General features: G+C 47.2%; 1 protein-coding gene across 1 annotated transcript in view; it reads left to right on the top strand.

The window, feature by feature from the left end:
• LOC310668457 (calcium/calmodulin-dependent protein kinase type IV-like) overlaps positions 1 to 21,088 on the top strand; it is a 39,044-nt gene that overhangs the window by 6,466 nt on the left and 11,490 nt on the right. Inside the window, exons 3-8 of the mRNA XM_083421784.1 lie at positions 5,254 to 5,332; positions 5,586 to 5,648; positions 12,443 to 12,525; positions 13,916 to 13,988; positions 18,771 to 18,861; positions 19,802 to 19,876. Coding sequence (XP_083277910.1) covers positions 5,254 to 5,332; positions 5,586 to 5,648; positions 12,443 to 12,525; positions 13,916 to 13,988; positions 18,771 to 18,861; positions 19,802 to 19,876 — 464 coding nt within the window. The remainder of the gene's footprint in view (positions 1 to 5,253; positions 5,333 to 5,585; positions 5,649 to 12,442; positions 12,526 to 13,915; positions 13,989 to 18,770; positions 18,862 to 19,801; positions 19,877 to 21,088) is intronic.

Genomic DNA, 21,088 nt, shown 5'->3' with positions numbered 1-21,088 from the left:
CCTATTGAAATCAGCCCTTTATTCCGAATCCTGAGGACTGGACTGTTGCTCTACAGTGGTACCTTGGTTGTCAAACGGCTTGGCTCCTGAACGCCGCAAGCCTGGAAGGGAGTGTTCTGTTTTGCGGACGTTTTGCGGAAGCCAGACGTCCGACACGGCTTCCGATCAGCTGCAGGCGCTTCCTGCGCTCAATCGGAAGCCACGCCTCAGTTTTCAAACGGTTCCGGGAGTCAAACAGCCTCCCGGAACAGATTTGTTATCTAGTTATCTCCCGCTTGGACTACTGCAACGCGCTCTATGTGGGGCTACATTTGAAGGTGACCCAGAAACTGCAATTAATCCAGAATGCGGCAGCTAGACTGGTGACTGGGAGTGGCCGCCGGGACGATATAACACCGGTTCTGAGAGATCTGCACCGGCTCCCAGTACGTTTCCGAGCACAATTCAAAGTGTTGGCGCTGACCTTGAAAGCCCTAAACGGCCTCGGTCCTGTATACCTGAAGGAGCGCCTCCACCCCCATCGTTCTGCCTGGACACTGAGGTCCAGCTCCGAGGGCCTTCTGGCGGTTCCCTCATTGCGAGAAGTAAGGTTACAGGGAACCAGGCAGAGGGCCTTCTCGGTGGTGGCGCCCGCCCTGTGGAGCACCCTCCTGCCAGATGTGAAGGAAATAGGCATCTATCCTATCATCTGAAGGCAGCCCTGTTCTGGGAAGTTTTTAATACTTAACGCTGTATTGTTTTTAATACTTGATTGGAAGCCGCCCAGAGTGGCTGGGGAAACTCAGCCAGATGTGCGGGGTATAAATAAATTATTATTATTATTATTATTATTATTATTATTATTATTATTATTATTATTATAGTTCGACAACCAAGGTACCACTGTATTTGTTTTGGAAATGACCACAGCCTGCCAATCAGGCTGGGCCAGTGGCCTGACTCAGCACCAGGAAGGCTCCTGTTGCTCCATCTCCACCAAAGATGGAGTTTCAGGCATTTTGTCAGCATCTGACGTCAAAGTTGGTTTTGCTTATGCTGCTGGAAATATACAGAGATGTGGGCAGGAGGAAATTGCAAAGGATCTGGGGAAGGAAGGGGCAAAGTGAGCACAGCTAATTTTACTTTCCCATCCACCTGCTGCTGCAGATAATGAGGTTCGGCGGAACAGATGCCAAAACCAGGCTATTCTTAGCGAGAGGAAGTATATCTGATGCAGATTCCGGAGACGCCGCTATTTCCATCATCCTGATGGATGTTAAGAGCTGCTGTTTCCTAGCATTTCCATTTCACTTTTAATTTGCACGGCGCCTTTTCTATATTGCTGCAAGGCGGCAATGTACAACGAAGACCACACGCCTTATAATAATCAATCAATCAATCAATCTTTATTACGGTCCAGAGACCCAACAAATCATTACAAAGCAATACACAATTCATACAGCCTTCCTCCAGGTTAAAGAAGCATTTTGTTTAGAATATAGGGCTCATTGGTTCTTGCAACCACCGATAAAAACTTTGCCACTGCTAACGTTCTAGCATTTGTCCGGTCTTCCAGTAGGAACCTGACATAGTGAGCCTCTGATTTTCCCGGGAAAGGTACCAGCAAGGGTAGTATCAGTTCAGCCCTGGCCTGCTCATATTTTGCACAGTGCAACAAAATATGTTTTATGGAATCGATGTCTTGAGCACACGAGCCAAGTCTGTCCTAGTAGGGAACTCCTCTCAACCTGCCATCCAACACTGCAGAGGGAAAGACATTTAGTCTAGCTTTGGTGAAAAGCCTTTGGTAGTTTGGTACTGTCAGGTTTTTAATCTAAGATGTTGACTTAAAGACATGCCCATATTGTACTCCTTCTGCCAGCGGACTACAGACTGCGTGTGATCGAGATCGCAAGTCACTGTGTGCATTATCCCATAATCTTTGCTTTAAAATCTTTTGGGCACCTTCATAACCCAGGTAATACACTTGGGGGGGTGACAGACCAATAGAGGTGGCTTTTTTAGCAATGGTTTTCTGCCATTTGCTGACAAATTCCTCATTGGTCAGGTGTTGGTACAAACCCTTCCCTAGATTAAACACTGAAATCCTGAGCCAATGTCCGATACAAAAAGGTCTTAACTTTGAAATGGAACGGCTTATATATAAAAAAAGAAATATTCAATAATCCTTTGGGATACAGTAGTGCGCATCAAAGTTAACTCTCAAGACATCAGCAAATAATGGAACAGAAACAGAAATTCACTTTTAAGTTACAATAAATAATTACTTGGCTATGATCTTTTTTAAAACATTTTTTGATTCATTTTCACTTTTAACATTTATCATCATACATAAATCATCAGATGTCAAGGAAATAAAACAACTACAGTGGTACCTCAGGTTAAGTACTTAATTCGTTCCGGAGGCCCGTTCTTAACCTGAAACTATTCTTAATCTTAAGCACCACTTTAGCTACGGGGGCCTCCTGCTGCTGCCGCGCTGCCAGAGCACGATTTCTGTTCTCATCCTGAAGCAAAGTTCTTAACCTGAGGCAATATTTCTGGGTCAGCGGAGTCTGTAACCTGAAACGTATGTAACCCGAAATGTATGTAACCCGAGGTACCCCTGTATCTGACTTTTAGAAGACATCTGAAGGCAGCCCTGTTTAGGGAAGTTCTTAATGTTTGATGTTTTATTGTGCTTTTAATTCTGTTGGGAGCTGCCCAGAGTGGCTGGGGAAATCCAGCCAGATGGGCAGGGTATAAATAATTTATTATTATTATTATTATTATTATTATTATTATTATTATTATTATTATTAATTTTGGCGGGTATGCGGGTGTCCCTGGCTGCACCTCAGGAAGCCAACTCCCAGGCTGTGCGACGCACGAGCCATTTCGCTCCCCCCCCCCCCGAAGCATTTCTTGTCAGCCTGTGCTGATCAGCATGTAATCTCCCCGTAAACACAAATTTGCCAATCTGCTCAGAAGGGACGGAGGCCGTCAAGTCCCCAGGCCTGGGCCAGACGGGGTCCCTTTCGGGCTCCAAAGCCGCTTAAAGGTTTAGAGCTTCTTTAGCATTGCGGTTTTTAATTAAAAACTGTTTTAGCAAAGGCAAGCCAGAAGCACGCATGAGGACTGGGGGCTGGTCTCTAAGTCCCTTCTGCACCCAGTTGTGTGAATCCACAATCCCAGGAAAGGCCAAACTTCCCCATCCTAGTGCCGCCCCCCCCCCCCAAAAAAAGTTTGCTGGATCGAAATTTGAATCTGGCAGTGTAGTTCTCCGAATGCACATACAGTGGTACCTTGGTTCTCAAACGCCTTGGTTCTCAAATAACTTGGAACCCAAACACTGCAAACCCGGAAGTAAGTGTTCCGGTTTGCAAACTTTTTTCGGAAGCTGAACGTGCTCCGTGTTGAGTGTTATGCTTTTGATTTGAGTGCCACGCTTCCATTTTGAGGTCTGTCTGTCTGTTTTTGCTATTTATTTTGCGTTTTTGTGGCTCTTTTTTTGTTTTGTTTTCGTGGCTGTATGGAACCCAGTCCGGCTACTGATGAACTGATTGCAGTACGTTGATTATTGCTTTCGTTTTATGGATCAGTGATCTCATTAGAGAGTAAAATCCATGTCAAATTGCTGTTTTAGGGGTTGTTTTTAAAAGTCTGGAGCGGATTAATCCATTTTGCATTGCTTTCTATGGGAAAGCGCGCCTCAGTTTTGGAACGCTTTGGTTTTGGAACGGACATCCGGAACGGATTAAGTTTGAGAACCAAGGTACCAGTGCATAAGGGGGAAAGTGTGCACTGAAAATGCATGTTAGTGGAATGTGCTTCACAAAAACGTTTACACAAGTCAAAACGTGCTTGTTGGGTTATGTGGTGACATGATATTGACACCTGTAAAATTATTCCTGGCATGGAAGAAGTGGATGGAGTTTCCCTCCCTCTCTCATAACACTAGAACTTGCGGATGAAGCCGAATGTTGGAAGATTCAAGAGCAGAAATAAAGCCCCTCTTCATGCAACACATTGTTAACCTGCGGAACTCGCTGCCACAGGAGGTGGTGATAGCCACCAACTTAGATGGCTTCGGTTTTATCGTTAATCAGTTTGAGGGTTTTATTCCCCTGCAATCAAGCAATATATAAATTATGAAAGAAAAATATATTCAAACACAGTTCTGACCATCCCTTCCTGCAATGATTTCAATAAAGTTCTTTAGCTTGCCTCCTAAAACATTATGATCCATTCACAATTACAGTGCAATAGTGACATCACTACTTGTTTGTTTGATATCCTCTCAACCTGCCATCCAATACTGCAGAAGGAAAGACGTTTAGTCTGGCTTTGGTGAAAAGCCTTCGATAGTTTGGTACTGTCAGGTTTTTAATGTAAGTTCCCTACCAGGACAGACTTTGCTCGTGTCCTCAAGACATCAATTCCATAAAACATACTTTGTTGCACTGTGCAAAATATGAGCAGGCCAGGGCTGAACTGATATTACCCTTGCTGGTACCTTTCCCGGGAAAATCAGACGCTCACTATGTCAGGTCCCTATTGGAAGACCGGACAAATGCTAGAACGTTAACAGTGGCAAAGTTTCTATCGGTGGTTGCAAGAACCAATGATCCCTATATTCTGAACAAAATGCTTGTTTAACTTGGAGGAAGGCTTGTATTAATTGTGCATTGCTTTGTAACGATTTGTTGGGTCTCTGGACCGTAATAAAGATTGTTGTTGTTGTTGTTTGATATCCTGTCCTTCAGTTGAACTTTGAAGGGGGAATTACGGCATATAATGATAATAAGCTTTTAGTGTTTGATGTATTACAGTATTTTAATATTTTTTGGGGAAGCCGGGAAGCCCAGCCAGAAGGGTGGGGTATAAATAATAATAAATTATTATTATTATTATTAAAAAGAAAAACACAACAGCTGCAAAAAAATTAATAAGATTCCCAATGGAATAGCCTAAAAAGAAAGTAGCCTTGAAAGACCTGTGATTGGTACCAGAAAGACAATTAAAATGTCATTTACATGCTAAGCTTCTTGGTCAGATACTTAAAACTCAGATGAAATAGCAAAAATAAATGAATATAAATAAACACGTTGATATGGCTTCTGGCAATTCCCTGGTTGGTTATTTCTCCCAATAGGAATAGGATCTATTGCTTATTTTCTTTTTTAAAAAAAAATAGGAAAAAAACTCATTCTGTATATACATTCTGGGAGGGGGGAATGTGTGATCACCTCTCTCTGTCCCCCGGTTCTTTAGGGGAGCCACGTCGGTGGTGTACAGCTGTGAGGAGAAAGGAACTAACGTCCAATACGCTGCCAAAATATTGAAGAAAACGGTAAGTGCCAATGCCATCTCAAACGAGGAACGATTAGATGAGGCTGCTTGATCTTTGCAGGGATTCCCCACTCCACCTCAAGGTCAGAGTGAGACAGAGTCTAAGAGAAGGGAGTGATCATCAGGTTTGGCCAGAATTCATCTGTAGTTGGTCCCTGTGTCCCTGCTTACCTTCAGCAGGTCTCTCCAAGTTGGCAAAAACAACGGGAAAATGGTGGGGGGTCCTTAAGATGCACTCTATTCTTCGCTTTCAGATCGACAAGAAAATCGTCAGGACCGAAATCGGTGTGCTGTTGAGGCTGTCGCATCCGAATATTGTAAGTTAAGGGGAGTTGGCGAAAAGAGCACGATGTTTGGGATAGAACGGGTGTGTCAGAGTGTGAATGACCTGGGGGGGTGGGAGAGAGTTCCGCAGGTCAGGGGCCTGCCACACCAAAGGCTTGAACCCTTGTTGTTGTTTAGTTGTTTAGTCGTGTCCGACTCTTCGTGACACCATGGACCAGAGCACGCCAGGCACTTCTGTCTTCCACTGCTTCCCGCAGTTTGGTCAAACTCATGCTGGTAGCTTCGAGAACACTGTCCTACCATCTCGTCCTCTGTTGTCCCCTTCTCCTTGCGCCCTCCATCTTCCCCAACATCAGGGTCTTTTCCAGGGAGTCTTCTCTTCTCATGAGGTGGCCAAAGTCTTGGAGCCTCAGCTTCAGGATCTGTCCTTCCAGTGAGCACTCAGGGCTGATTTCCTTCGGAATGGAGAGGTTTGATCTTCTTGCAGTCCAGGGGACTCTCAAGAGTCTCCTCCAGCTCCAGAATTCAAAAGCATCCTTTCTTCGGCGATCAGCCTTCTTGACGGTCCAGTTCTCACTTCCATACATCAGTACTGGGAAAATCTTAGCTTTAACTATACGGACCTTTGTTGGCAAGGTGATGTCTCTGCTTATTAAGATGCTGTCTAGGTTTGTCATTGCTTTTCTCCAAGTGGACCTCAGGGGTCACGTGGGGAACCACTAGAGATGCCGCATCAGAGGATGGGCGATCAAGATGAAGCCTTAAAAGCCTTTTTCCAATAGGAGAGCCTCTCCATGCCCTTTTCTGAACCTGGCAAGACAGAGGGCTGTGGTACAACAACAACAACACTTATTTATACCCTGCCCATCTGGCTGGGTTTCCCCAGCCACTCTGGGCAGCTCCCAACAGAATATTAAAAACACGATCAAACATCAAACATTAAAAATTTCCCTAAACAGGACTGCCTTCAGATGTCTTCTAAAAGTCAGATAGTTGTTTATTTCCTTGACATCAGATGGGAGGGCATTCCACAGGGCAGGCGCCACCACTGAGCAGGCCCTCTGCCTGGTTCCCTGTAACCTCATTTCTTGCAGGGAGGGAACCACCAGAAGGTCCTCGGAAATGGACCTCAGTGAAATGGGCTGAACGATGGGGGTGGAGATGCTCCTTTAGGTATACTGGGCCAAGTCTGTTCCGGGTGTTTCAAGGTTAGCACCAACACTTTGAATTGTGCCCGGAAATGTACTGGGAGCCAATGGAGGTCTTTCAGGAGTGGTGTTATATGGTCTTGGTGGCTGTTCCCAGTCCCCAGTCTGGCTGCCGCATTCTGGATTAGTTGCAGTTTCCGGGTCACCTCCAAAGTAGCCCCATGTAGAGCGCAGCAGCTGAAGCTCAATTTCAGACAGCGCTTCCTGGTTGCTTAATGCTGTCTTTTGAAAGGTTGTGATTTGGGGCTCCTTGCAACCGGAGGGTCAGTGTCCTTCGTGACTGGCTGGTAAATCGCGTACACAAAGACTGTCTCTAAAATCAGCTAGGCATCCCATGGGGGCACCTGGGCCCTATCACCATCAATATCCACAGAGCCTTTCAGCTGCCGGATGTGGGATAATCCCCCAGGACACTCTCCTTATAATCTCTAATAGGTTGCCTTTAAGCTGCAAAGCGTGACGATTCGAATAACATCCCCATATATTGGACTTCCGTGGCACATTATGGAAGTCTGCCGAGTTGCGAGATCGTATCCTTCTAGGAATTGGATGCTGCTCTGTAAAAGAGAAGTTAATTCCTTGAAAGGGGGGAAGCTGTCAACAGTTCTGGAGGTGCAGGTTTGAGGATCTGAGCCAGTGAGTGAAAGAGACCAGTGGATCAAGCCAAATCCAGCATGCTGGTCTCGTAATGGCCAGCCAGTTGCCCATGGGAAGCCAGCAAGCAGGAGCCAAGTATAGCAGCCCTCTTTGCTCCTGTGGTTTCCAGCAACTGGTATTCAGAAGCTAAAAAAACCCCTATAATCTAAAAAAATGTAGTTTAAACACCGACAACTGGGAAACACTGGACTGCAAGTGCTCCAGTTGGAGAACAGCCTTTACCAAAGGTGTCTTGGGCTTTGAAGACACTCGCACTCAGGACGCAAGGGAGAAACGTGCTAAGAGGAAGGCACGCTTGGCAAACCCTCACCGGGATCAACTCCCGCCCGGAAACCTATGTCCCCACTGTGGAAGGACGTGTGGATCCAGAATTGGCCTCCACAGTCGCTTACGGACTCACTGTTAAGACCGTGTTTATGGAAGATGATCTTACTCGGCTACGAGGGATCACCGAAGAAGAAGATGATGATGGCAAACATAACTGAAGGAAGCCATGCTTCTGAATGACACTTAGGCAGCAAATAGGCAATGAGGCTAGTAAAGGTAAAGGGACCCCTGACCATTAGGTCCAGTCGTGACCGACTCTGGGGTTGCGGCGCTCATCTCATTTTATTGGCCGAGGGAGCCGGCATACAGCTTCCGGGTCATGTGACCAGCATGACTACGCCGCTTCTGGCGAACCAGAGCAGTGCACGGAAACGCCGTTTACCTTCCCGCCGAAGCAGTACCTATTTATCTACTTGCACTTTGACGTGCTTTCGAACTGCTAGGTTGGCAGGAGCAGGGACTGAGCAACGGGAGCTCCCCGAAACCGAATGAGCTTCCGGAACAGATTACGTCCAACAACCGAGGTTTGACTGTATCCTTTTTGAGGCGAAGCAGCCAGAATTGTACACAGCATTCCAAATGCTGTTTGACACCACTTAGAAACCACAGCCCTGAGTGCTATAGAAATATTAATAAAACCGGCATTACATCAATCGATTGGACTGTGCACACTATAAAATGAAATTACCGTATTGGCCTGAATATAAGTCTCACTTTTATGACTTCCAGGTTTTTTGCAGAGAGGAATGGCAGCACCCGACGCTTAGTCCTACTAAAGACGGGCGCTTTGGGGGTCGATGAGCGATGAGGGGAGGACTAGGCACCCCCCTTAAAAAACCCTGCAGAAAACCAGGGCTTTGAAGGGGTCCAGGAGAGTCCGTTCTTTCCTCCTGCCTGGTCCCAGCTCTCGTAACTGCTTCAGCAGCGGGCGAGGGGCAGTTGAAGTGCGGCTTATGTTCACGACCTTACGGTATGCAGCCAGGAGCGCGGGGTAAACAGCGCCAGGATCGCAGCAAAGCAACGCCCGCCCCCTGCATAGTCTCCCCCAAGGCCGGGAAGTGAGGGAGCGAGAAATGGAGTGGCTTTTATTCGGGTATTTTTTGTCGTACCCCCCCTCCAATTTTAAAGGTGTGGCTTATATTCGGGTACGGCTTATATTCAGGCCAATACGGTACATATTAAAACCTGCTGGCTTTACATATCTGCATAGGCTTGCCTTACTGAACAGGTTTTTAGCAGGGGCTGAAGGCCGCTGCACCCTAATAAAATAAACAGTCAAACAATATTTTCTTTTTTTAAAAAAAAAAACAAGCGTAACAGCAACTTGAAGGACGAACAGCCATTATTCCAAGCTGTCGTTGACCTAATTTTTTGCTCTAATAACCAATAGTTTCGTGGGGGGGGGGCGTTTAGGATTTCCACATGCACCCCTCACATTCGCAAGCTTCTTTGTTCACTCAGATGTTCATTCATATATACAGTGGTACCTCAGGCTAAATACGCTTCAGGTTACAGAAATCGTGCTCTGGCAGCGCAGCAGCAGCAGGAGGCCCCATTAGCTAAAGTGGTGCTTCAGGTTAAGAACAGTTTCAGGTTAAGAACGGACCTCCGGAACGAATTAAATACTTAACCCGAGGTACCAGTGTGTGTGTGTGTGTGTGTGTGTGTGTCTATCTATATACAGATAGATACACACACACACACACACACACACACACACATATATAAATATATATGGAATTCTATTTCTGTTATTTACCCTTTTGCGACTCCTATCTGCAGCCTCCCCTGCTTGCAGGCGGCTGATAGGGAGCGATAATAGGATTGTAAACTTCTGAAGTTAATAAGAGATTGCGCCGCCACGTATTAAAGGAAGGGGGGGGAGCATTAAGCCTCTTCCTCCTTCTCCCAGCGTCACTTACACGGCGGGATCTTTCCAGCAGCTGCGGTTTTAATCATGAAAGTGCCATGAAATGTGCGGTGTCACCAAAAGTCTAAAGAAACCGTGACATTTTCTTGTTTTCTTCTTCTTTTTTGTTTTGTTTTAAATGCAATTTCCAAGTCTTTCCTCCTCCCTGGAGGGGAGGGGAAAAAACGCATTCACAACTGTCTATTTCCAGATGTGCTGCTGTTAAGAACGCAAGCAGGAAATCTCCCTGGCTGAAAAGGTGTGGTGTGTGTGTGTGTGTGTGTGTGTATATATATATATATATACACACACACACACACACACGGTGGTACCTTGGTTCTCAAACTCAATCCATTCCGGAAGTCCGTTCCAAAACCAAAGCGTTCCAATACTAAGGCGCGCTTTCCCATAGCAAGGAATGCAAAACAGATTACCGTATTTTTCCGTGTATAAGACTGGTTTTATTCCTTTAAAATAATGTCCAAATTTTGGGGGTGTCATACACTGATAGATCTCTCCCCCCCCCCTTTCTTAAATTAAAAGGTAAAGGTACCCCTGCCCGTACGGGCCAGTCTTGACAGACTCTAGGGTTGTGCGCCCATCTCACTCAAGAGGCCAGGGGCCAGCGCTGTCCGCAGACACTTCCGGGTCACGTGGCCAGCGTGACATCGCTGCTCTGGCGAGCCAGAGCCGCACACGGAAACGCTGTTTACCTTCCCGCTAGTAAGCGGTCCCTATTTATCTACTTGCCCCCGGGGGTGCTTACGAACTGCTAGGTTGGCAGGCGCTGGGACCGAGCAACGGGAGCGCACCCCGCCGCGGGGATTCGAACCGCCGACCTTTCGATCGGCAAGCCCTAGGCGCTGAGGCTTTTACCCACAGCGCCACCCGCGTCCCTTTCTTAAATTGGAGCCCCCCAAAATAGGGGGCATCTTATACATGGAGGTGTCTTATAGATGGAAAAATACGGTAATCGGATCCAGACTTTTAAAAACAACCCCTAAAACAGCAATTTACCATGAATTTTACTATCTAACGAGACCCTTGATCCATAAAATGAAAGCAATAATCAATGTACTGTACTTCTTTGGCGATCCCTTGTAGCCGAGTAAGACTGACTTCCATAAACACGGTTTTAACAATGAATCCGTAAGTGACTGTGGAGGCCAATTCTGGATCCACACGTCCTTCCATGGTGGGGACATTGGTTTCTGGGCGGGGGTTGATCACAGTGTGGATTTGCCAAGCCTGCCTTCCTCTTAGCACGTTTCTCCCTTGCGTCCTGAGTTCGAATGTCTTCAAAGCCCACGACACCTTTTGTAAAGGCTGTTCTCCAACTGGAGCACTCGCAGGCCAGTGTTTCCCTGTTGCCGGTGTTTAAACTACATTTTTTTAGATTTGCCTTGAGAGAGTCTTTAAACCTCTTTTGTTGACCGCTGGCATTATGCTTTCCATTCTTAAGTTCAGAATAGAGGAGTTGCTTTGGAAGACGATCATCAGGCATCCGCACAACATGCCCAGTGCAACAAAGTTGATGTTGAGGAATCATCTCTTTGACACTGGTGTATTTGCTTCTTCCAGTACACTGGCTTTAATTCACCTGTCTTCCCAAGTGATGTGCAAAAATTTTCGGTGAGGCCGCTGATGGAATCTTCCGAGGAGTTGGAGATGGCATTTACAAGCGGTCCATGTTTCACAAGCATCCTGAGTCAGACCCCTATTCCATCTAACTGAGTGTTGTCTACAATGGCTGGCAGCAAATCTCAGGCTGGAATCTTCCCCCAGCCTACCAGGATATGGTTCTGAATATGACAGATCTAGAGAGAAACGAGGGCTGTGCTTGTACCACTGGGTCCATCTAGCTCAGCAGTTTCCACACCGACTGAGCTAGGTGGATTTCAGATGGGCGCATTTCCCTACGTTACATGCACAGCTCGGTTGGCTGGAGCGTGGTGAAGATAACGCCAAGGTTGCAGGTTCGATCCCCAGCTGCCTATTCTTGCATTGCAGGGGGTTGGGCTAGATGACCCCCCGGGCTCCCATCCAACTCTTGTTGTTGTTTAGTCGTTTAGCCGTGTCTGCCTCTTCGTGACCCGCTGGACCAGAGCACGCCAGGCACTCCTGTCTTCCACTGCCTCCTGCAGTTTGGTCAAACTCATACTGGTAGCTTCGAGAACACTGTCCCACCATCTCATCCTCTGTCACCCCCTTCTCCTTGTGCCCTCCATTTTTCACAACATCAGGGTCTTTTCCAGGGAGTCTTCTCTTCTCATGAGGTGGCCAAAGTCTTGGAGCCTCAGCTTCAGGATCTGTCCTTCCAGTGAGCACTCAGGGCTGGTTTCCTTCAGAATGGAGAGGTTTGATCTTCTGGCAGTCCATGGGACTCTCAAGAGTCTCCTCCAGCACCAGAATTCAAAAGCATCCATTCTTCGGCGAACAGCCTTCTTGATGGTCCAGCTCTCACTTCCATACATCACTACTGGGAAAACCATAGCTTTTACTATACAGACCTTTGTTGGCAAGGTGCAACTCTACAATTCTATTATTCTACATGGAGAGGCTAGAGATTGAACCTGGTATCTAATGTATGCAAAGCATACGTAGTTACAATCCTTGTCCGTGTGGGTTTGTGAGTTGCTTTTTCGTATTTGGAGACCAGCTTGCCTCAAAGTTAAAATGCCATTCCCCCCTGCTCAACCTCCTTTATCTCTTTTTTTATTTTTAGATCAAACTCAAAGAGATCTTTGAGACTACCTCGCAGATCACCCTCATCCTTGAGCTGGTGACAGGTGGCGAGCTGTTTGACAGGTAACCAGCAAGAAGCCCTCCGCCGAACTGGCAGGTTCTTAATAAAAGGTGACAAATTGCACCGAGGAAGGGGAAAGGGATGGTAATTTGTGTCAGAGCGACCTGCAGAGAAGCTGTGTGTGTTATTGTGTGTGTGTGTGTGTGTTGGGATAGAGAGGGGGGGGGTGTTGAGGACTACAGTACCCGTATTTTTCGCTCTATAAGACGCACCAGACCACGAGACACACCTAGTTTTTGGAGGAGGAAAACAAGAAAAAAAATATTCTGAATCTCAGAAGCCAGAACAGCAAGAGGGATCGCTGCGCAGCGAAAGCAGCAATCCCTCTTGCTGTTCTGGATTCTGGGATAGCTGCGCAGCCTGCATTCGCTCCATAAGACGCACACACATTTCCCCTTACTTTTTAGGAGGGGAAAAGGTGAGTCTTATAGAGCAAAAAATACGGTACTTTATGATGGCCATTCTCGACCATCACTGTCAATTCCCGCTGCAGATTCTCTGCAATCTCTATTCTCTCCCTCCATCACACTCACTAAAAAAAAGTTCCGCTCACTCCAGTGCCAGAAAGCTTGTCCTTTCAAATGCCCAGTTATCTACACTTCATTGCTCCAAGTGTGCAAAGGGCTTCGTTTTTAAACATGCGCTTTGCACATGAGCAGAGACAATCTCGTCTCATATACAAAACTGTATATATATATTTTTAAATAAAATGTTGTTTCACAGTTAGCAAAACAAACTCTATGCAGAGGTACCGGGGCTGCGCTGGTTGAACTCTTTCAATATTACTGCTATTCCAACGAGAGCCATACTCAGAAGGGACCCATTTTACCGCTCGAGCAGGGTATAAATTTTACGAAATAAACAAAATGAATAAAATAAGTTAAACGGGCCCCCAGAAATCAATGCATCGCCTTGAGGATGATGATGAGGAATATGTCCCAAAATATTCACATCTCCTTTTGCTCTTCCCACTGGTAAAGTAAAGGTAAAGGGACCCCTGACCATTAGGTCCAGTCGTGACCGACTCTGGGGTTGCGGCGCTCATCTCGCTTTATTGGCCGAGGGAGCCAGCGTACAGCTTCCGGGTCATGTGGCCAGCAGGACTAAGCCGCTTCTGGCGAACCAAAGCAGCGCACGGAAACGCCCTTTACCTTCCCACTGGAGTGGTACCTATTTATCTACTTGCACTTTGACGTGCTTTCAAACTGCTAGGTTGGCAGGAGCAGGGACCGAGCAACAGGAGCTCACCCCATCATTGCGGGGATTTGAACCGCCGACCTTCTGATCGGCAAGTCTTAGGCTCTGTGGTTTAACCCACAGTGCCACCCGGCAAAGTGAAAACATGGCAACTTTCGAACCCAACACTTTGTGCCAACCTCTGCCCTCTTTCAGGATCGTTGAACGGGGTTTCTACAGCGAGAAAGACGCAGCTCACGTGGTGAAGCAGATCCTGGAAGCTGTTTCCGTAAGTCATCCCTCTCTCCTGTTCGGGTTTTTTTTTTCTCTCCAGAAGACCCTTGGAGCTGGACCTCAGTGTCCGGGCAGAACGATGGGGGTGGAGCTGCTCCTTCAGGTATACTGGGCCGAGGCCGTTTAGGGCTTGAAAGGTCAGCACCAACACTTTGAATTGTGCTCAGAAACGTCCTGGGAGCCAATGTAGGTCTTTCAGGACCAGTGTTATATGTACATAATACTCTGGCTCCAATATGCTTCCACCACTGACGTTGGAAGCTGAGTACACACAATGATGTTAGCAGTCTATACCCTGCAGATTCCTGAGAGATATTCCTGTTCAATGTGTATTTTCCTGCAAACTAGCTTTCCTCCGAATGGGAAACGGAAACCGCAGTCGAGCTGAGGTGTGTCCCTTTCAGGCAGCCACTGAGCATGCTCAGATGAGAGCACACACTCGGATGGCTGCTTCTGGGAACGGGAGTTCGGCCCGGGGAAACAAATCAGGGAATGGGCAACGGGTAGAAACACCGATGCCCTTTTTCTGGTCTGTGTGGCAAATCACAGAGCGGAGGAACAACCTCACTGAATTTGAAGTCGCTCAAGTGCGCATATCCTGCATTTCAAGGCAGCTTCCTCCCCCAAATCAGCTTTGCTCCAAACTGAGAAAAAGAACAAACTAGCAGATAATGTGTTCACAGCCTTAGTGAAATACAAGGTCCCCACGCCACACAATCCCCGGGTGCGGGGCAGACCGAAATTCAGCAACTTCCTCAAAAGTTCCATTTATGCTAATCCTTGCAAAGCTGAGCTGCTGCTTTCTCATACCTTCCGACGTGAGTGAAATGGCCACCTCCTGCCTCGCTGGTGTGTGTGTGTGTGTGTGTTTTATTTCATTTTTATTAACTGTCACTATCTTTTAAAGCTCCCCGTCTTTCCAATCTCTTGCAATCGGCAACCTGTGAAATTAAGATTGGCACCAGCAGCTCCCTAGGCTGGTAACACAATTTGCACGGCATCTGTTGTTTGTTTGGGTGAGAGGAGCCAGAGAAAGCGGATGCCAAGGGACCACCAGGCGGAACAAAAGGGGGGAGAGGGGGGGTTATTTGCTGTAGGGCAGGACAAGTTAGTCCTGTGAGGGTTAATAGCTGGCGCACAAAAGGTAAAAGGTAAAGGTCCCCTGGACGGTTAAGTCCAGTCAAAGGCGACTATGGGGTTGTGGTGCTCATCTCGCTTTCAGGCCAAGGGAGCTGCGTTTGTCCGCAGACAGCTTTCCGGGTCATGTGGCCAGCGGGACTAAACTGCTTCAGGCACATGATGGAAACCAGAGCGCACGGAAACGCCGTCTACCTTCCTGCCACAGCCGTACCTATTTATTTACTTGCACTTTTGGGCGTGCTTTTGAACTGCTAGGTTGGCAGGAGCAGGGACCGAGCAACGGGAGCTCACCCGTCATTGCGGGGATTTGAACTGCCGACCTTCTGATCAGCAAGTCCTAGGCTCTGTGGTTTAACCCACAGCGCCACCCACATCCCATTTGGGAAAAGTTAAAAGGTAAAGGAACCCCTGATCATTAGGTCCAGTTGCGGACAACTCTGGGGTTTGCGGCACTCATCTTGCTTTATTGGTTGAGGGAGCCGGCGTACAGCTTCCGGGTCATGTGGCCAGCAGGACTAAGCCGCTTCTGGAGAACCAGAGCAGCGCATGGAAACGCCGTTTACCTTCCCGCCACAGCAGTACCTATTTATCTACTTGCACTTTGACGTGCTTTCGAACTGCTAGGTTGGCAGGAGCAGGGACTGAGCAATGGGAGCTCACCCCATCGTGGGGATTCAAACCGCCGACCTTCCGATCGGCAAGCCCAAGTGGCTCAGTGGTTTAGACCACAGCACCACCCGCATCCCTGCCGGCACACAAACGCACACATGGTAAGGACCCATCTCACCTGGGCAATCAGCACTAAGCTACCTTCAGCACCAGAGATCAGCTGACCATCATGCACCTTTAGGAGAGGTCAGCTGATGCCATAGGCTCTTTAAAACATGAGCCCAGAAGTTCAAGAGGAGTCGGTGTGCGTGTCTCTGTAAAGATACATATGTCTGTTTGTCTATCTTCCGGGTTGTATGTGGCTAAGTTCTACTCCAAGAAGGCACCTAAGGTAGAGGCTTCCTCAAACTCGAGACTACAATTTCCATCATCCCTGACCACTGGTCCTGCTAGCTAGGGATCACAGGAGTTGTAGGCCAAAAATATCTGGAGGGCCGAGTTTGAGGAAGCCTGCCTTACGGGGTATCTAAGAGCCCGCATAGAGTCCTTATGTAGGTTCTCTATCGGTAGGAGAAAATAACAAAGGCCAACCAGAGAATATTGAGAAGCAAAGCAGAAAGCCTGATCTTTATTAAACTGTTGGAAAAGGGTCCCCCACTCCCCCCCACAGGGAAGGAGGAGGAACCCAGAAGGATGTTGTGTAAGCCCTTATATAGACTTTTGAAATTGCCTCCCCTGTAGCTCAAGTCCACCTCCCAAAACATCATACATACATCACAGAAGGGGAGGTCTACAGCAGAATCCTGTCTGGCAGGAAACCTGTTAACCTGGATTTACCTGGCCAGCCTGGCCATTCTTTTGTGGTGATAAATACTTAATTCCTGAGTCCAGGTCACAGGCTCACCCCATTCATATACAAATGTGCCCTTAAGGCAGGATTTGTGAGCCGAGAGACAAGGCTTTTCCCATTTCCATTCAAACTGCAGAAGAATATTTGAGGTCACTGAAAGAGTCAAAATGGCTTTAGGACTGCTTTCCTGCACTGTTTCAGACATGTGGTTTCTATATTTATGTATGTGTTTGCCTGGTACATTTATGAACATTTATTTTATATCTTAGTCCCTGTAATTCTCATAACAGTAAGGTAAAGGTAAAGGGACCCCTGACCATTAAGGTCCAGTCGTGACTGACTCTGGGGTTGCGGCGCTCATCTCACTTTATTGGCCGAGGGAGCCAGCGTACAGCTTCTGGGTCATGTGGCCAGCAGGACTAAGCCGCTTCTGGCAAACAAAAGCAGTGCACAGAAATGCCGTCTACCTTCCCGCCGGAGCGGTACCTATTTATCTACTTGCACTTGGACGTGCTTTCAAACTGCTAGGTTGGCAGGAGCAGGGACCGAGCAATGGGAGCTCACCCCGTCGCAGGGATTCGAACCGCCGACCTTCTGATCGGCAAGTCCTAGGCTCTGTAGTTTAACCCACAGCGCCACCGTGTCTGCTCTGAGTTGGACTAACGTTGGCCACATGTATACGTATATTACATGTGGTGCTTTTTTCTTAAAAAAATGTTTAGATAAAGGTACCCCTGCCTGTACAGGCCAGTCTTGACAGACTCTAGGGTTGTGCACTCATCTCACTCTATAGGCCGGGAGCCAGCGCTGTCTGGAGACACTTCCGGGTCACGTGGCCAGCGTGACAAGCTGCATCTGGCGAGCCAGCGCAGCACACGGAACGCCGTTTACCTTCCCGCTGGTAAGCGGTCCCTATTTATCTACTTGCACCCGGAGGTGCTTTCGAACTGCTAGGTTGGCAGGCGCTGGGACCGAACGACGGGAGCGCACCCCGCCGCGGGGATTCGAACCGCGGACCATGCGATCGGCAAGTCCTAGGCGCTGAGGTTTTACCCACAGCGCCACCCGCGTCCCACCCATTTTGACGCGAGAAAATCACCATTTTATCAGGAAAATACAGTAAATGGACAAAAGTACGAAGATTCACAAAATGCTTGAGGTGTGCGTATCCCCCAGGAAAAAAAGCACTGATTACACGTGTGTGAGAAAATCTTATATATATATTTGGCACACACAGATATATCTACGTACAGAGAATATTAGCTAGGTCACCCTTTCTCTTTATTAAAGGTCAGTGTGAGACTGTTTCCATGGAAACCAAGGGTATTTTTTTTTTCTTCTTCCTTTCTTTTTGGTTTTTAATGAGGTGAGGAAAATCCTAAAGGACAGTATCCCACGTAAATGCTCTGCGGAGATTTCGACTCCACCATTCTGCACAGGCAGAATAATAGCGCCCTGGCAGCAAAAGATTAAAGCAGCCTGCAAGTTGAGTGAATCGTACAAATGGCTTGCAGACTCTAGGGGGCAAAAATAAAAGCAAAGTTCAGCTTGTAACAGTTTGGGTGGATTTTGACAACTGTCACGGATCGTCTCCCGCGTTGAAACCGGTTGCCCTGAAATTTCTGTGTTCTCCCTACGATGTCAGGGGCAGCGAGGCCTCTGAACCCCAGTTTCTGGGAACCTCAGATGTGTAGAAAGTGTTAGGTTGTGGGCGAACATATCAGACAACACAGCGATTCTTCCAAAGCAGCTCTTTATTTGTAAGCTGGAACAGAACTGAGCTGAGGAGCTCAGTCAGCCTGCTCATATAGAGCTCCACTAGAATGCAACAGTAACCATTTTCTGTAACTAGCCAATCACTGAACGTCACTTTCGATCCTTCATTTGCATACAAACTATCCAATCACTGAACGTCACTTTCGATCCTTCATTTGCATAACTATCTACAGTATCCCCCTGCTGGCCCAGGGTGAGAACTTCAGTACATAACAGAAAGTACAGTGGTACCTTCGTTCTCAAACTTAATCCATTCCGGAAGTCCGTTCCGAAACCAAAGCGTTCCAAAACCAAGGCTCGCTTTCCCATGATGCATGTAACCCAAAGAAATGTTGAATAAAAGCAATTTAAATAACACCACCTGGAGGGTATTTTCACCTTTCCCCTCGTTGTCTTCCACAGTATTTGCACGCGAATGGTGTGGTCCACCGTGACCTGAAACCGGAGAATCTCCTCTACGCAGATCTCTCTCCAGATGCTCCTCTCAAAATTGGTACGTTCCCCCACCACCACCTCCAAAATGATCTCCCAGGCAAATGTTCTGTTTTGTCTCATAATATTTCCTTCTGGCCCCATGCCAACTCTGAGGATCTAAGGGAGCTAGAGGGGTCTGGATCAGTGTTTCCCAAACTTTTGGTCTCTGGCGGTTTTTGGACTACAATTCCCATCATTCCTGCTACCTAGGGATGAAGGGAGTTGTAGTCCAAAAACAGCAGGAGACCCAAGTTTGGGAAAACACCGTTCTGGATCTTTTGAGAGGCTGCGCTTCCTTGGTCACATCTCACCTGAGTGCAGCTATCCTAGTGGGAAAGATTGGGGGTGGGGAGAACAGAGCTCGTCCCATTTGTTTTAACGAGGTCGCCTTTAAAATATGTCAATATAGGTACAATATGGGTACTCATATATGTCAATATGAGTACAATATGGACATGTCTTTAAGTTAACATCTTACGTTAAAAACCTGACAGTACCAAACTATCGAAGGCTTTTCACCAAAGCCAGACTAAACGTCTTTCCTTATGCAGTGTTGGATGGCAGGTTGAGAGGAGTTCCCTACCAGGACAGACTTTGCTCGTGTGCCCAAGACATCGATTCCATAAAACATATTTTGTTGCACTGTGCAAAATATGAGCAGGCCAGGGCTGAACTGATATTACCCTTACTGGTACCTTTCCCGGGAAAATCAGAGGCTCACTATGTCAGGTTCCTATTGGAAGACCGGACAAACACTAGAACGTTAGCAGTGGCAAAGTTTTTATCAGTGGTTGCAAGAACAAATGAGCCCTATATTCTAAACAAAATGCTTGTCTAACCTGGAGGTAGGCTGTATGAATTGTGTATTGCTTTGTAACGATTTGTTGGGTCTCTGGACCATAATAAAGATTGTTGTTGTTGATGTTGAAATATGTCCCTCCCTCTCCATTTTGCACCAGGTGATTTTGGACTGTCCAAGATTGTGGATGAGCAGGACACGATGAAGACAGTGTGTGGCACCCCCGGATACTGTGGTGAGTGGGCGAAAGCAGAGGGGGACCCAGCTAGTTTAGGGGCTGTCGAAACTAGAACTCTGTGCCAAGAGAGAGGGCATAATATACAGTGGTACCTCGGATTACATATGCTTCAGGTTACAGATTCTGCTAACCCAGAAATAGTGCTTCAGGTTAAGAACAATGCCATTATTATTATTAAAGCAAAGACGAAGGGCAGGATAGAAAATAATAATAATAATGATGATGATGATGATGGCATTGTTTTGCTGTTTTGTTTTAATTATCTCATTGTTTTTATCCTGCATTTTATTCCGTGAACCACACTGAGATCGTACGACGAAGGGCAGTATATAAATTTAGTAAATAAATATTAAATTTGTCAGGACCCCCTCCCCCAACCTGGAGTCCTGTGTCCAGTTCTGGGCGCCACAGTTTTAGAAGGACATTACCTCACAGGGAACCAGGCAGAGGGCCTTCTCGGTAGTGGCACCCGCCCTGTGGAACACCCTCCCAGTAGATGTCAAGGAAATAAACAACTATCTGACGTTTAGAAGACATCTGAAGGCAGCCCTGTTTAGGGAAGTTTTTAATGACCACGTTTTCATGTATTTTTAGTCTTTTGTTGGAAGCCGCTCAGAGTGGCTGGGGAAACCCAGCCAGATGAGCAGGGTATAAATAAAAATTATTATTATTATTATTATTATTATTAGCAAGCTAGAACGTTCACAGAGGGCGACCGAGATGATAAATGGTCTGGGAACCATTGAGTTGGGGGGGGGTTGGGGGTGTTTTTCTCCTGGAGAAGACTTGGGAGGGGACACGGCACGAATTCGCAGATCACTGCAAGGATTGAATTTAAGACGGGGAAACTGAATTGGACGGATCCTTCCAGCCCTGCAAAGATCTGTGCCTGACCTTGTGAGCTTTTCCCTTCCTCCTCCTCCACCAGGAGCTAAGTCTTTCTCACCCTTTCGAAATCTCATGCACACATGCAACTCACTGGGGAATAAGTGGTAAATTAAGAATATGCCCCGCTGCTGCTGCTGCTGCTGCCTCCTCCTCCGCCTTGGCAGCTTCCAAAGGATGCAAGCCTGTCAACGCCTCCCACAAACTAACTGCGGCAGGTGTGAAAGCATGGCTGAGCGCGAAAGGAGCAGGGGGGGGAGAGAGAGAGAGGAACGGGTGGGCGAAGGATGATGCATATGCTAGCTGCCTGTGCTCCTATCTTTT

The sequence above is a fragment of the Podarcis tiliguerta genome, assembly GCF_965153285.1.
Source record: "Podarcis tiliguerta genome assembly, chromosome: 18".
Taxonomy (NCBI): Eukaryota; Metazoa; Chordata; class Lepidosauria; order Squamata; family Lacertidae; genus Podarcis; species Podarcis tiliguerta.
This window is presented reverse-complemented; position numbering and strand designations above follow the sequence as displayed.